This window comes from Micromesistius poutassou (genome assembly GCF_964030765.1).
Source record: "Micromesistius poutassou genome assembly, chromosome: 9".
Taxonomy (NCBI): Eukaryota; Metazoa; Chordata; class Actinopteri; order Gadiformes; family Gadidae; genus Micromesistius; species Micromesistius poutassou.
This window is the reverse complement of record NC_140279.1, coordinates 18,739,094-18,755,431: the sequence shown is the minus strand read 5'-3', so window position 1 is coordinate 18,755,431 and position 16,338 is coordinate 18,739,094. Positions and strand designations below refer to the sequence as shown.

The window sequence follows — 16,338 nt, the reverse complement described above, 5'->3', positions numbered from 1 at the left end:
CCCTCTCATGAATAAGAGGTCCCACTGATGAAATCCTCTTTCACCCCCTCCCCTCCATAAGAACAGACCCACATCCGCTTCATTATGGATTTAAACTGTTGTGTGACATTCACCTTCCGTCCCTCAAAGTGCGCAAAGTTCCTTCTCAACAGGACCGCGAGTCTGGCATGACTTAAAACTAAATTGCACAAATTAAAATACACCCCTTTCCCACATACACCAAACAAAAACATCCTCCACTCTCCCTCCAACTTTCCCTAATCAGTGCTTTTAGAAAAACAAAGAAATCAACCAATTCCCCACAATCCAAAAAATAGTGTGAACAACTCTCCACAAATCACATTAACCTCATTATTTATTTTATTCAGTACTACATTTGTGTAGATTCTATTGTGTTTAATAAGAAAATCATTATTCTCACACTCAATGCTGTTGTATTTAATGTTACAATTTGCCCATATATCTTCCACCTCCCAGTTCACAAACACCCTCTTCCATACCTTCACTGCTGCTGGCTCTTTAAACACATCCTCTATCAGCCAATCGTACACCTTCTTCACACTCATTCTCTCCACATTTCCCCCTCCACCTTCACATACAATTCAGGAATACGTACTTCTTGCCTACTCACACATTCACTTTCAATCAGTCCAGCCCATTCCCCTGGTATACTGCTTTTAATTATATCATGAATTTTCTTCACCTTGTCTCTATCCTCCATGCCATCTCTCTCACACACAATCAAATATACAGTTATCCCTGAGGAAACCTGGGATGACCTCATAAATAAGATCTTTAACTTGCCTAATGCCTCTGTAGCAAGGTCAATGAGTGGGCGGAGACAGAGTTGGCGTTTCGTCCAGCCGGTTCGCTTTTAATGTCAAAAGCGAGCAACAAGTAAATCATATAACATAAAGAAGTTGATCAGTAGTGTCCAAAACACGGCGGCCAGGCTCTCTGCCCCTTTGGCCGCTGTCTCTCCTGTCCGCTTGAGCGTCTCTCCGCTCTCTGTTTCTTTCCTACTGAAAGGCAAAGCAGACACATAAATGCACACTTCCTGATTGGGTCTGATTGCGGACACCTGTCCGCAATCAGACCCAATCGCCCCAGCAGACCCGGTGCTCCATACTCCCCCTACAGGCCAGACGCCGTCCCCCCTCCACATACCCCCACCGCCCGACACAGGCCGGGGACCCATCCGGCCATAAGCCTACTCCCCCCCCCCCCCGGAACGGGAGAGGAAATCTGCCACGACCATCTGCGCCCCCGGCCTGTGGGCCACCCGGAAATGGAAGGGCTGCAACGCGAGGTACCACCGGGTGATCCTCGTGTTGGCATCCTTCATCCGGTGGAGCCACTGGAGGCGTGGTCGGAGTAGAGGGTGAACTGGCGACCCAGCAGGTAGTAGCGGAGGGCGCCGACCGCCCATCGGATGGCGAGACACTCCTTCTCGACGGTGCTGTACCGACCCTCCCGGTCGGTCGGTCCCCCCCACCTGCTGGGTCAGGACCGCGCCCAACCCCCTATCCGACGCGTCTGCCTGCACGGAGAGCAAAATTAGGAGCACACAGGACGGCTTCCCCGCAAAGGGCTGTTTTAATAGCATCAAACGACACCTGACATGGCTCCGACCACTGGACCGTATCTGGGGCCCTCTTCTGGGTGAGGTCGGTCAAGGGGCTGGCCAGGTCGGAGAAGTTTGGGACAAACTGCCGATAGTACCCCGCCAGCCCCAGGAACCGCCTCACCTCCTTCTTGGTCCTGGGGCGAGGGGCGGCAGCGACCGCTGCGGTCTTACCAACCTGCGGCCGGACCTTCCCCCCCCCCAGGTGGAACCCCAGATACTGGATCTCCCTCCGCCCGATCACGCACTTCTTCGGGTTGGCCGTGAGCCCCGCCCGTCTCAGCGACTGAAGGACGGCCGCCACCTGCTGCATATGCTGCCCCCACTCGTCTCCATAGATGACTATGTCGTCGAGGTAGGCAGCAGCATATGCAGCATGAGGTCGTAACACCCGGTCCATCAGCCGCTGGAACGTGGCCGGGGCCCCGAACAACCCGAACGGAAGTACCTTGAATTGGTATAGACCGAGCGGAGTGGAGAACACCGTTTTCTCTCGGGCTGCTGGAGACAACGGAATCTGCCAGTAGCCCTTCGTGCAGTCCAGAGTCGTGTAGTAGGTGGCCATGCCAAGCCGGTCCACAAGCTCGTCGATCCGAGGCATCGGGTAGGTGTCGAACTTGGACACCGTGTTCACCCTACGGTAATCCACACAGAACCGGACAGACCCGTCCGGCTTCCCCACAAGCACGACGGGGCTGCACCAGTCGCTGTGGGACTCCTCGACGACGCCCAACTCTAACATTGCTGCCAATTCGCGCCGTATCACGTCTTGCTTGTGTACGGGCAGCCTGTAGGGGCGTGTCCGCACCGTTAACCCGGGTTGTGTCTCGATGTGGTGAGTTATTAACGGGGTGCGACCGGGCAGGGGCGAAAAGACGTCGGCGAACTGGAGCTGTAGAGTGACCACGTCCGCCACCTGACTCTCAGACAGATCCTCTCCTTGACCGACCGGAGGGATGGGCCCCGGGGCCGGGACTTCCGGTCCAAACTCCTCTCCCTCCGGTAGCGTCGTGGCGAACGCGACCGGGACCACATCATTCCACCTTTTCAGGAGGTTGATGTTGTAGATCTGTCGGGCATCGCCCCTGTCCGACCGCACTACCTCGTAATCCACGTCCCCGACTTGCCGTGTGACCACAAAGGGACCTTGCCACTTCGCAAGTAATTTGGTGCTAGAGGTGGGCAACAGAACAAGGACCTTGTCCCCCGGTGTGAGATCGCGTAATCTAGTCCCTCTGTCGTACAGGCGTTTCTGATTCTCCTGGGCTTGGCGCAAATGCTCACGTGACATTACCCCGAGTGAGTGGAGCTTTGCACGCAAGTCCATGACGTACTGAATTTCGTTTTTGCTGTCGCTGGACCCCTCCTCCCAGTTTTCTTTAATGAGGTCCAGGACGCCCCTAGGCCTGCGCCCATAGAGCAACTCAAACGGGGAAAACCCTGTGGAAGCCTGAGGCACTTCCCGCACCGCAAACAACAGAGGGTCTAGCCATTGATGCCAATTTCGAGCATCCTCCTGTACAAACTTCCGGATCATGGACTTTAACGTCCGGTTAAACCTCTCACACAAGCCGTCTGTGGCTGGGTGATAGACGCTCGTGAGGATGGCTTTGACCTTCAACAACCCGTAAAGTTCCTTGATCGTGCGTGACATGAAATTGGTGCCCTGGTCAGTGAGAATCTCCTTTGGGATTCCCACCCGCGATATGACGTGAAACAACGCCTGCGCAACACTCCTCGCGGAGATATTGCGCAACGGAATTGCTTCCGGGTATCGGGTTGCGTAGTCGATCAGGACTAACACAAATCGATACCCTTGTGCGGAACGTTCTAATGGCCCGATAATGTCCATGCCCACGCGATCGAATGGGACCTCCACCAGGGGAAGGGGCCGCAAGGGAGCCCTGGGGATGGCCGGGGGATTCACCAACTGGCACTCGGGGCAGGAGGCGCACCACCTGCGCACTTCCGCCCGAATCCCCGGCCAATAGAACCGAGCCATTATCTGGTTCAGTGTTTTGTCGTACTCCAAATGGCCCGCCATTGGGTTGTAATGCGCCGCCTGGAAAATCATTTCCCGGCGGCTCCTGGGTACCAGCAATTGGGTAACAACCTCCTCACTCTGGGTGTCACGACCCACCCGATAAAGTCTGTCCCTAATCACCACAAAGTGTGGGTAAGTCAGCACTGCGTCTGGCTATGAAGAACTTGCATGCGTATTGTATGCACTTGACATGATCAAGAAAATAGACAAAAAACGATCAACAAATCATCTTGACATTACACAAATGATGTAAGGTTTGGATTTTTCTAACGTTAAATTATGAAATATGTTGTAGATATGGTTAGAATAGGTATGTTTGACAATTAAATATACTATAGATATGGTTTGAATATGTACACTGTGACATGCTGGCTCTAGCATGAAACATGAAATGGGGGAGACCACGCCGTTTTACAATAATAAAGAATTTATTAAAGTAAGAAGATAATTTTAACAGAGAATTAAATTGAATAAAGATAAAGAAGTGTGGTGTAAGTCAGTTAAATGTAAGTAACCAAAAGTGTCATGCAAAGTCAGTCTATGTGTAACCAAACAAAGGACAAAGAAAGCCAACACGCCGGGAGGAGGAAGCCACCCTGACTGTTGTGAATGCAGGGCTTTTATCCTGCTGCCAATCAGGCACACCTGAACTGACACACCTGAATCACCTATTAAGGGAGAGAGAGGACAGGCAAACCAAACAGCCAGGGTGGAGTCAAAGACTCACCAGGGTCGTCACATCCTCCCCCTAAGTGGGATTCTGCACTTATGGTATTAAAAATAACAAAACCCAAAACACATAAGCACTACAAATCCCCTCAACCAACACCAGTTACATCGACCCAACACTCATACCGGGTCAACTAGAAACCCCCCCTATACACACACTCTCACCACTCCTCACGCTCACCAGTCACCCAACCTCCTGACCCACAGCAATTCCGGGCCCTGGAAAAGTAATCTAAGAGGGACAGGGGCATAGAGACAAGAGAGGAGAGAAATTAGTGAAGGTATGCACACAACCACTTATCCCACCCCATCCGGGGCGTGAGACAACGCATCTGCCATTACATTGTCCACGCCTTTAATGTGGCGAATTTGTAGATTGTAGGGTTGCAAAAACAACGCCCAACGCATCAGGCGCTGATTTGGATTCTGTAATTGGTGCAGAAAAGTCAATGGATTGTGATCCGAAAAGACAACCACAGGAACAACCCCTCCACCTACATACACATTGAAGTGCTGCAGAGCCCACACGAGGGCCAGCGCCTCTTTTTCAATTGTGGAGCAATTTAACTGATATTGATTGAATTTTTTTGAAAAATAAGACACTGGACGATCGACTTCCTGATCATCTGTTTGTAAAAGCACTGCGCCAGCCCCGACCTGGCTGGCATCCACCTGGATATTAAACGGACGGTGAAGCCGGGGAGCCGCCAGGACCGGTGCAGTGCTAGTATCAATTGAAAGGATTAACTAAATAATCTGTTGTTAAATCATTGTTTTTCCTAGACTTGATAGGACCGATCACTGGAGTCTCAGGCAGCTCATTATTAATTTATACATTTTTGTAAGATGTATGTAGATACATAATGTAGATATTATGTAAGAGTATACAGTTTTACCTTGTGGAAACACATACTGCATCGAGATAAACTAATCCTATTCACTCTATAAATAACATGATGGTATTAAATCAATCAATTAAAAATAAAACGTGTGGTGAATTATTGACAATTATAATCATATTACTATGGGGTATTTGAACTGGGGCACCTAACACTTCCTTGCCAATTGATTTAAACTGTAACAGAAGTTGAGAACTTCACTTAATTAATATACATAGATTATATCAACAAACTACAACTACAAACACATCTACATAAACAAAGATATCGCAGGATGAAGGATAAATTATGAATATATGGTCAGAATTAAACTAATTGAAATCTGCCAATTGCTTATGTAGTATGAGTAAGGCATGGTCAACCACTGCAAGTCAGGTATAATTGCTTTAAGGCAGATGTGGTAGAATAACTTTAAGATCTCATGAATTTTATTATCATTTAAACCAAGCCAATAAGACCCCAAATCACTGCATTGTATCCAAAACATAATATTTACTTGTATTCTTTTTTATTTGAGTGTAGTACCTAATTTATTACTTTCTTTTAACAATGGTTTAAAAATGACCAGGTTCAATGAAGGTATCCCAATCATCAATAAATACATTCAAACTTGGATAAACTATGCTGAACATATCATTCAAAATTGTATCATATCAAAATTAAACCAAAGTTTGATTCTCGAAGATAGTTCCATAAAGCCAGTTTGTATTCCCCACATTATATGAATGTTCTGAGGCAAGGGGAGGTGATCATTTGCAGCATTGTTTTTCCATCAACAACTGCAAAGGTTCTAGTTTAACATATTGAACTGCAATAGTGCCTATGTCCTCAGGTGGCCTTTTTTAATGACACTCAATACATTTTTATTTTTTAAATTTTATGATGCCAAGCTTCACATTTCTTCTACATTAGACAAAGTCAACAATGTCACTGCTTTTCTCAAAGACATGCTAAGATATTCATAATCAATAAGAGGCATGGGCAGGAGGTGTATCTATCTATACAGAAACGCTTGCCAGAGGTGTTACCTTACCACAGTGTTTCCCAAACTTTCTTTCTGGAGACCCATTTTTTTTAAATTATAAATCATTGCGACTCAATTCAAAATAGTTCAGTACTATCAAAAACATGCTTCTTGTTTAAAGTTTTTTTAAATGGTCATGCCGACAGGTAGGCTTGTGTTTAAGGGAAGCTATTGTTATCAAACTGTCAATCAATCAATTTGAATAGTCAACATTAATCAATTCGTTAACCAAATAAGATAAGATAAAACTTTATTAATCCCCCGGGGGAGAAGTTTGGGTGTTTCAGCAGTAAGAAGTAAGACAGTCAAGAAACTGTAGAGATACATTTATTTGGCGACCCAGCCTTTGGGAAAGACTACCTTAAAGCATCCAAAGTATGTATGTGATGTTATGTTATTAAAACTAAAGAAAGAGACCAACCATCCCATTCACCACCATGGAGACCATTAAAGAGGCCCTTAAACACCATGGACACCCTTAAAGAGGCCCTTAAACACCATGGAGACCCTCAAAGAGGCCTCCGCGCGAGGAGTGGCGGGAGCACCGAGCAGAAGCCGAGCAGGACGGCCACGCCCGATGCAGCCACCAGCAGCCTCAGCTGGTGACCCGGACCGGGCTCGGGTACTGGTGACACTCTGGTCTTGAAGGGCTGGGCCACCCGCTGCCACTGGGTGAGGATGGTTTCACGGGCCCCGGCCCATCGCCCCGGCCCACTCAGACGAAACTGATACGGCGTGCAAGGGCCCAGGAGCACCTGCAGGCCCAGACGGACGTCCTTCAGCAGGAGCCAGGGGACGTTCGGCCGGGCCCCGACCTGCTCCGCTAGAGAGTCCATGTAGGGTACGTAGGCCACCTGCAGGGGGTTACGCTCAGAGACGGAAAAACTAGGAGAGGGAAAGGCACGGCACAATAAAATGATGAATACATAATAAATGATTGTGTAAAGCTGACAATATCCTATTTTATAAGGCCTATTTGTAAATAGACTAGCACACACACACACACACACAAACATAAACACACACACCTCTGATGCATGGTGGCTGTGTCCTTCTCAATGCTTTGCAGCATCGCCTCCTGTGTTGGAAGTGCTGTCAGATCTAAAGGAAAAACCGATCAAGAGATGTAGTATAACAGCTATTGTAGCATTCTTGTTGACGATGACGTTGTTGGATATCTATTAAGTACATCAGTTTCATCAATGAAATCCTGCAAGCCATCTGATTCAATCAGACGTGGAGACGTGTGTGCAGACAGACCCTAGAGTCTGGTCCTGTTTGTGCCTGGAGCCTGAACCCGAGGGGCTGTTTAAAGGGTGTACCTTTAAACACGCGTGTGGCCCAGCGGGCCTGCATCTCCGCCAGGGGGTTGATGGCTCCCAGAGCGTGGATGAAGCCCACCACGGCCAGCGTTGGTCGGGACAGCCCAGGAGGGAAGACGTGGCGGTAGAGACGCAGCCTGTGGCCGCTCTTAGCCTGCAGGTCTGGGGGCAGGAAGGGGAAGCTGTAGTGGTAACCTGTGGCGAAGACCACCACATCTACCTGGATGGAAAGACAACGTGTGCTTTGATGAGTTTGGTATGGAAAAGGAGAAATGGCAGCAATTTCTGGAGTCACCTTCGCGGTGCAAGACAAAACAAAACAAAAAAAACCTGGCTACTTAAAAGAGACATTCATTATTGAAAGTGCAGAAAAATGTCTTATAAGATAATTAAAGCACACCTTGTCTAGAATGCTTCCATCCACAAAGACCACAGTGGAACCACAGAACTCCTTCACGTTCGGCCTCATCTGAACACGACCTGAGATGATCCGACATGGGAGCTCATCATTCACTAGCGGGATCTGTGCAAAAAAACTGCCAAAAAGACAGTGGATGCTTTCATTACGTATAATAATTAACAATTGGAAAGACACCTTTGTCCATATGAATAATCTCAAGTCAAGCATTGTTTTGGAGTACAGTTAACAAACAACAATATCTAGTGGATCATCAACTAATGTATGCAAAGTGACCACAGCTCTCTCAAGAGAATTGGGCTCACAACTGAAAAATGAAACTATTACGATCCATGATTGAGAAGGTACGGGCTGGTCTGAGAGAGGATCAAGAATTGTAGCGTTATACGTCGTACTGCAACACAATTTGCGTTCTCCATCTCCCCCTGAGCTGTGTAAGCCAGATAATAGTTCTGAGTGAGAATATTATGAACATGACAAGAAGAACAGAAATAAGAATATAGAATAAAGAGAGGAGGGAATAAATATGGAAAAAACTAAATTTGACAAGGAAATCAGAAACATGTGATAAAAGACTATCCCTCTGTCACTTCCTCGCCTTGTGCCGCTAAACCCATGTAACTGAAACGGAAATCACTCCTTCCGAAGCAGGCACAAAAGACCTACCCTCTCTCTCTCTCACACACAAATAACCCACATTTGAAGTTCCAGGCATTCCCTCTAGAGATCCGAATGCCTAGGAATGAGGTCAGAGATGGACCTGTGAAAGCTCTTAGCGTCTTCTGTGCACTGGTTACCCGTGTCGAGGCTGGAGGCCATAGAGGCAGTGGTTAAACGCCCGGTTCAGCTTGGTCTCAAACGCCTTAGCGCTCCATGTAGGCAGTAAGCCCGCTAGCGCCAGGTCGAAGCGCGACCTGCCCACCATGTCACCAGGGAGCCCGCCTTCCGCCACACGGCCGACCAGCCACGCCCCGCTTCTGGAGCTGAGGTACACCTGTCAAACCGAAAAGACACATTCCCTCTATTCCATACTACTATGCATTCCCCTGATGAACTGTCATTGAAAGCCTCTATTACTGCTGCCACATTGCTGTGATTTTAAACCATTTTTAAGAAATACATTTTTCATTGATTTACCTTTTCTGCAACTCTACTTATGTCGACTGCAATATCGCCGCCAGAATTCCCAGTCCCAATCACGACCACCCTTTTCCCTTGCAGACCATCAGCATTGCAATATTCCCAACTGTGGAAGTATTTTCCATCAAATCTCTCAATACCTACAAAAAAAAAAGTATACATATTTTTCGCAAAAAACATAAACGGCATGAATCATGGCTCTGATTCTAATGCATGCTTGAGGGCCATTATGTTCTTAATAGGGTACCTGGGAAGTCGTGAAGTGGTAGATGAGGCTTGCTGAAATGTCCAGAGCTGACGATCACAGCGTCGAAGACGTGAGTCTCCCTCTGGCCCGGTTTTCCTTCTGTTTCTATCTCCCACTGGCCTGTCACAGGAAAGTCTGGCCTCTGCCTAACACTCACCACTGTTTGCTGAAAATAAACACAATACGACACAAAAGTAAATACACACATAACCACATATAGTGAAGGATTTTCATACTTAGTAAAAATAAAATAAACCAGCTATCAGCCGGAGATATTGTATTAGCATACATTGAATTTTCACACACACAAAAAATAATAATTTGCTGATGGATCTTCATCTTTTCATCTTTGCAACAGTTGGATGAAAACAGCAGTCATCCCTTTCCGTTCCAATACTATAGTCTGACCTGACTTGACAATACCAGCTCGAGGCCAATCCAAAGTGACCAAACAGAGTGCTACTCGCCAGATTGCTCTACCTGGAAGTGTATGTGTGGCAGCAGCTTGAAGGCCTCGGCGTAGAGCCGCAGGTACAGAAGCACCTCAGAATGGTGCATGTTGTTGGGGAAGTCCGCCGGGCTGGGGAAGTCGCTGAATGCCATCATCTCTTTGGAGCTGTTGAGCACCACAGCGTGGTAGATGTTGGCTCTGCCAGGCTCTGGCTGCTCCTGGTGGAGGAACGATGAGATGAGATGTGAACACACAGGCAGAGTCAACGCGGGTATTATGGAAAAAATAAAGTCTGAGCAACGTGTTGTAACGTGGTACCCCCTCAATCTGTCTGGGATAAATATATTATATTTAATTTGTATGATTTGCATAAACATAAGTGAGGTTTGTCACAGAGGTCAGAAAAAGAAATCACGTTTTATGCCGCTTTTCCACCGACAGTATCAGCTCGACTCGACTCGACTCAACTCAACTCGCCTCGACTCGGTTCCAGGCGCGTTTCCATCTAAAAAAGTACCTCTTCAATGTGGGCGGGTCGTAGAAAAGAACCTCTCCACCATGGGCGGGTCGTCATTAGGTTTTAATCACGGGAGACGCGATTCCCGGGAAATCTGAATCTGATCAAGACTATTTCCTGATTCCCAGGAAAGGTTATGATGGGAAATTAAATTAAATAAAAAGCGCAATGACTGTGCGTCTATTGTCATACGGTAACGTTGATGGAGGCGAAACTCGAGCCCTAGGAAAGGAACGACACTAATACGAAACAGCGAAACACTGATCCTCCAGCCACGCCGGACACACACAACCACGCGCAGCCTAACTCTAGCCCCGGCAAAGGAGCGACACACACGGCGAAACGCTGATCAGTGTCCCCCTTAGGAGCGGGTTCGTGGACTCCAACCACGCCGGACACAACTTAACTTTTGAGTGATTATTCCCATTTACAGCCACTGGCCAATCAGCTACCAGCAGCCTGTGGCATAATATTAACTGTTCATGGTCACGGTGCCAAATCAAATTTCTTGCTGCAAGTTCACCTTAAATCTCCACAGGCCGCCAATGTCGTGACTGCTCTCGAAGCAGGTGGGTTCCAGACCCTCGTCCAGACAGGCCTTTATGCTGGTCAGCCCGGAGGGGCCCGCTCCGACCACAGCCACCCTCTGCACCATTCCTGCAGCCGATGTGTTGTTTTGAGGGTAAGGGATGAAATGCCAAACCTAAGGCTGATACCCTGTGTTTAAGTAGAAGTCAAAGCAAATCAAAGTCGAGGTCAAAGGTTGCTTTCAAAGCCAGAGTTGGTAAATAGATTGTGTGATGGAAAAATCCTCTTATTTGAATTGTTGTTTGATAAGATTGTCTGTTCTTGTATAACATGTAGTGTCCTCAGTTTCAACCCTAATTATCCTGCCCATTTGCCTCCCAGCTGTCTATTGACCCTTGTCTTTAGGTGATAACGCCACAAAGATAAGCATCTGGAATTTGCATTTGTTTGTCGGGAACCCCAATCTATATATTCCTCTGTGTTTGGACAGAAGGGCCGTAAAGAGAAGAATTTGCTCATTTCCTCTTTCCTGAACCTTTTGTGTGGGGAGGGTCTGAAACTGTATAAGAAACCATGTCAACTTGTAATCAGGACTCACTCTGCTAGAGAGGAGTCTAATGTATGCATGCATTAAACCTAGGACATTTTACTTTCCAATGTATTGTGTGCTTTATTGCAGTGGGAATCTCATCTGGCCTAGACGCAATCTCTGTTAAAGGGGAATTGCCACGACAATTGGTAAAAGAGTTAAAATTAAATTGACTCAATTAATTGGACACTGCAGTGTTGCAACTTCGACTCTGAACAGTGGTGGTGTTGGATATGTTTAAAAATGAATAAGCATATTGATAATTATTTTGCCCAAAATCAGAATTTAAATATTTCTTTGCATTTCTTAGAGAAAAAGTTAATATCTTATTTTTTTGCTTGCCATTCTCCCCAAAGTATAATTAGTCCAGTCATTTTATGAAAAAAGGTCAACAAATGGCACCAGAAGCAAACTCAACTGATTTTGTATCCTCAATATGTCCTGAGTAAGAAAAAAAAAGCCCAGAAGAATCCCATTAGGGGAAAGTTTAGAAAAAAAAACAAATATATCCTATTCATACACCTATTCATTATTTTTCTCACTTGACTATGGTCAACTTTTTAACCTTTAGATATCACCATGAAAATGACTGAGTTGATTACTTACATCAAGACAAACAAAAATGTGTTACAAGTTTTTTTTAATTGTTTGTTAACATGGGCAAACGGTGCATAATCGAATTACGTATGTGCTAATTTGCATAATTACCACAACAGATCTAAACATTGGGCATAGCCAGGTAAAAATGTCTTGTTGACATCTTACAGTAAAAGACAATAGGGGCAAAGAAATGTCACCATAAGGGGGAGAGATTCAGATTCATGGTCCACTCAACTTTCAATCAACTGTCACTAAGCTGTCAGGTAGATTGTTTGATCCAGCCACTTTTTATTTGACCTTGTCTTCTGCATTCTCCTTACCCTTGTCTCCTGTTCTTCCCTCAGACTCATCCCCAAGAAATAGTCCCACGTACCTAGCCCCAAACCCAGTCTCAGCAATAATAATTAATAAAGGCTGGTTTAAAGTACTTCTTCCTGCCTCTATGTATTAATGCTCAAGGGTAGCCTAAATGGTTCCATTCAGACCATAACATTAAGGGCCCTATCTTGCGCCCGGCGCAATTGACTTTCTACACCGACATGTGTCGTTGCTTTGCACCCGGCGCAAAGCTGATTTTCGCCCGCAGCAACCAGGCGCCTGATGGGAAAAATAGCCTAACGAGCACATCACATGACACATGTACATTACGAATATAGTCAGCTATTTTTTCAGGTCAAGGCCTGAGCCGAAGGCCACATATCCCAACTATGGGAGACTGATACAATGCACCACACATTCGCAAGAACAGGAGTCAGTCTGCTGACAACATTCGGCCACAGCTCAGGGTCAAGACACCCCTCGAGAAGCCCTCCCCAGTTAGGAGAAACACAGAAGACACTCATAAAGACATCAGAGCCCGGAGGCTCAAGGTCAAGCTAAACATCCAGAAACACACACACCAGCCTAAACGCACACACCTCGTTGGGAGGGAAAATACAGCATAAGACTGTAGGCCTACCACACAGGAACACCTCATGCTCTTCTGAAGCAGAACTTCCACGGAGGCGAAGCTCCAGACGACCTCAGCGCTGTTAGGGACTTAGAAATATTCGATCTCTCATGCTTTACTCTGGTTAATCTTCTTAACCAATAGATAGGCTTCCATTCATTTTTATAGTGTATCTGGGCGCACGTCCCAACTCGTAAATATCCAACATGACAACGTGCGAATGAACGCGAGACAATGCAACGCATGTGGTAAAACAAGTTATTGTGGAAGTTGAATGAATAAAAATGAACACAAACGACAGAGGCGAAGGTTGTGAGTCACTCACGTGCAGGTTATTGCTGAACTATGAATTTTCTTAAGTGGCCTAATAAGGAGTGGCCTAATAAGGCCTACATTCTCAGTTTTGTATTGTTGTGAATTCATACACTATAATTAAAAGTAAACCCAATACTATAGGCTACCCTCATTTAGTGTGTAGTGAATAAATGTGTAGTAGTGAATAGTGAAAACGGATTATTCTCTATGTGATCTTTAAGTTACACTCCTCCTTCCATCTGGGCAACAACTATTGCTCAGATGGCAATAATAGTTTTCAGGGAAAATACTGGAGTAAGAAATGTTTCAGATGAAACATTGCTTGATTGGGAATATTATTATTTTATTAATGAGTCCCAAAAGTCAATTAGATATCAGTTCAAAGAGACCAGTCCAAACTAAATCCACATAATAAAATATAAACAAAGCATATTGCTCAAGAGCCTTCAAAAAAGAGCATGTGTGCGAAATTTGCGAATGCATGTGTGTAGGCCTACCTTCTAAAGTGTTGCTTTAGCAACACAAAGCTAAGCGTCTAGCATTTCTGAAGCGAAAAAGTCTTGTTTGACCACTAGGGGTCAGGCTTGTACAGCTTGTAAAATCAGTCTATTGGAGCCGCTAAAACAGTCCGAGTGCAGACCTACAAGCCTATTCAGACACCAGGACACAAGTCTACTGTTCTATATGAACACCGTAGAACAACTAGATAATTTATATACAAGTATTTGATAGTGATAACACTACATGGAACCAAAGTTAAAATACATTCCAATATAAAAAAAAGTACAATATATAAATGTATTTTTTTCTGATGGGTGTTTTTCACACCGTTGAGGGGACAAAGGCAGCCCTGGATAGAGAACTAGTGTGGTTTTCAGCAACTGAAAAACAGTTAATGACTGTCTGACTCTTTACCTCCTAACCTCCAGCACCAAGAGCAGCTCATCCATCTCCTTTTAAGGAAAACCTTAGAGCCACAGCTCTTATCAAATGGCAGAACCAAAAAAGTATGGAAAAAAAACAGCCGATGTATGTATGAATCAAGTGAAGACGTATATGTAGGCCCTACAACACAGTCTCACTCCGAGAACGTCACATTCCGACTAGTGGCAAGGGCACTTTAGCGTCAGTCACTGACGGGAAAGGTACCCTTTGGCGCCCCCTGCAGACGGAGAAGGGATACAATTCACTACAATGTAATGCCATCCCCGTCGATGTTTGACGTTCAGACCGGCTGCTCCAGCAGCCCATTCACTCCTGTATTAACCCGACTGCGGCTCTAATAGACGTTGTGAGCATATTTCCTATTGGATAGATAGTGGTTGCTATATGGACGCTGAACCCAGCAGCTCGCATGCCGTTTAAATCATGGCTATAAATGTTTGTCTTTGCTGATTATGTTATTTTATGTAACCGTGTAATGATGTTCTCTTATTAACGTGAAACCAGGACGTTTTGACGAGTTTTCAGTGAGACGTGTGTTGATTCTCGCCCACCCATCTTGAATTTAATAAACAATTTTCGTTGCAAATACATATAGATGTATATAGAAATACATATATATATAGATGTATGTATTTGCAACGAAAATTATAGATATATATATATATATATATATATATATATATATATATATATATATATATATCTATAATTTTCGTCTTTGGGTGGGTACAAAGTGAATCTTGACGAAAACTGGTGGGTAGGCCTACTCGACCCCAGCGTAAGACGCCTATATGGTTACGACGTCTTAAGCATGCAGTGAAAGTATCAGAGGCTCATTGATTTCTATTGGAAAAATAATACATACATTAGATATCTTTATATCTTAGGGACTTATAGACTGTATTTCTGTTGCTGCAGCAGCAGAGTTTATTCTGTCTTGACACTTTGTATTGATATTTTGTATTACATTCTTCCCTTAAATGATTATGTTTACAGTGATTGTTTTATATGTATTTCTTATGTAGGTCGACCTACATATATATATATATCCAAAGCGACCTACATAAGAAATACATATAAAACAATCACTGTAAACATAATCATTTTAAAGCCATAATTGCATTCAGCTACAATATCCAGTGATGTGCTCAGCCTGCCAGCTGATCAGCTACAAACACAGCGGAGGCAACCTGAGGGGTGTTCCACCAACAAGGCTGAACGCAAAGCCGGGCTTATTCCGCTTAGCCGGGCTTCTTTCAGCTGGAGCTGCGTTCCATGAACGTCACTTAAGGGAATCTCCGCTAAGTAACCATGGCAACTTATCCGACCAAACTAACCTGGTCGGGAGCAGGTTAACCGTAGACATCTTATAAGTAGACGCAGCGTTGGCTGCTGTGACGCGAGAAATTCGGCCGCCGTCTTGGAGTGGTGATGAGCAGCCTGAGCTGACAGCCAGTGTTGGGCAAGTTACTTCAAAAGTGTAATCAGAGCCGGATTAAATAAATGGACTACACTAGGCAGACTGTATTTTTTGGGCCCCACTCCATCGATGTTATTCATAAATTGAAATCTGAAACTTACCAAAGTTACTAATAAAAGTTAATTCACATTTTACATAGCGTAGTCTTTGGTTACAAGTTGGTTATTTGTACGCCAAAATAAGTCATGTGTTGTATATTAAACAGTCTATCAGACTATTTTTTTGATTTTTATTATTTATATGTTATTACACGGCTCCATTAAACGCTATTAAATTATCCTTATCTCTTATCCATTGCCAGTGTCATTGTTAAGGCAGTAGTATCAGTAAATCACCAATAGGTGTCAGCATTGCAGCTTCACAGCTGTCGGACCCTATGGATAACGCCTCCGCTCGTCTTCTTCTGTTGTTGTTTACTCACCCGTTCATGGGTTATTTAGCGCCCCCACATGGCCTGGAAGTGGAAGTGCTGTGGAGTCAGATTTAGTTCTCATTTCTAACCGAAAATGTATTTTTT

General features: G+C 45.2%; 1 protein-coding gene across 1 annotated transcript; it reads right to left on the bottom strand.

Moving 5' to 3' along the window:
• Positions 1-6,829: 6,829 nt before the first annotated feature.
• Positions 6,830-11,070, bottom strand: LOC311353144 (flavin-containing monooxygenase 5-like; the record flags this gene model as incomplete). Its single annotated transcript, XM_084472966.1, has 9 exons — positions 6,830-7,205; positions 7,349-7,421; positions 7,643-7,862; positions 8,043-8,178; positions 8,858-9,054; positions 9,198-9,340; positions 9,448-9,613; positions 9,928-10,116; positions 10,939-11,070. 9 exons carry the CDS (start codon positions 11,068-11,070, stop codon positions 6,830-6,832), a joined length of 1,632 nt encoding a protein of 543 aa, XP_084329092.1.
• Positions 11,071-16,338: the final 5,268 nt, after the last annotated feature.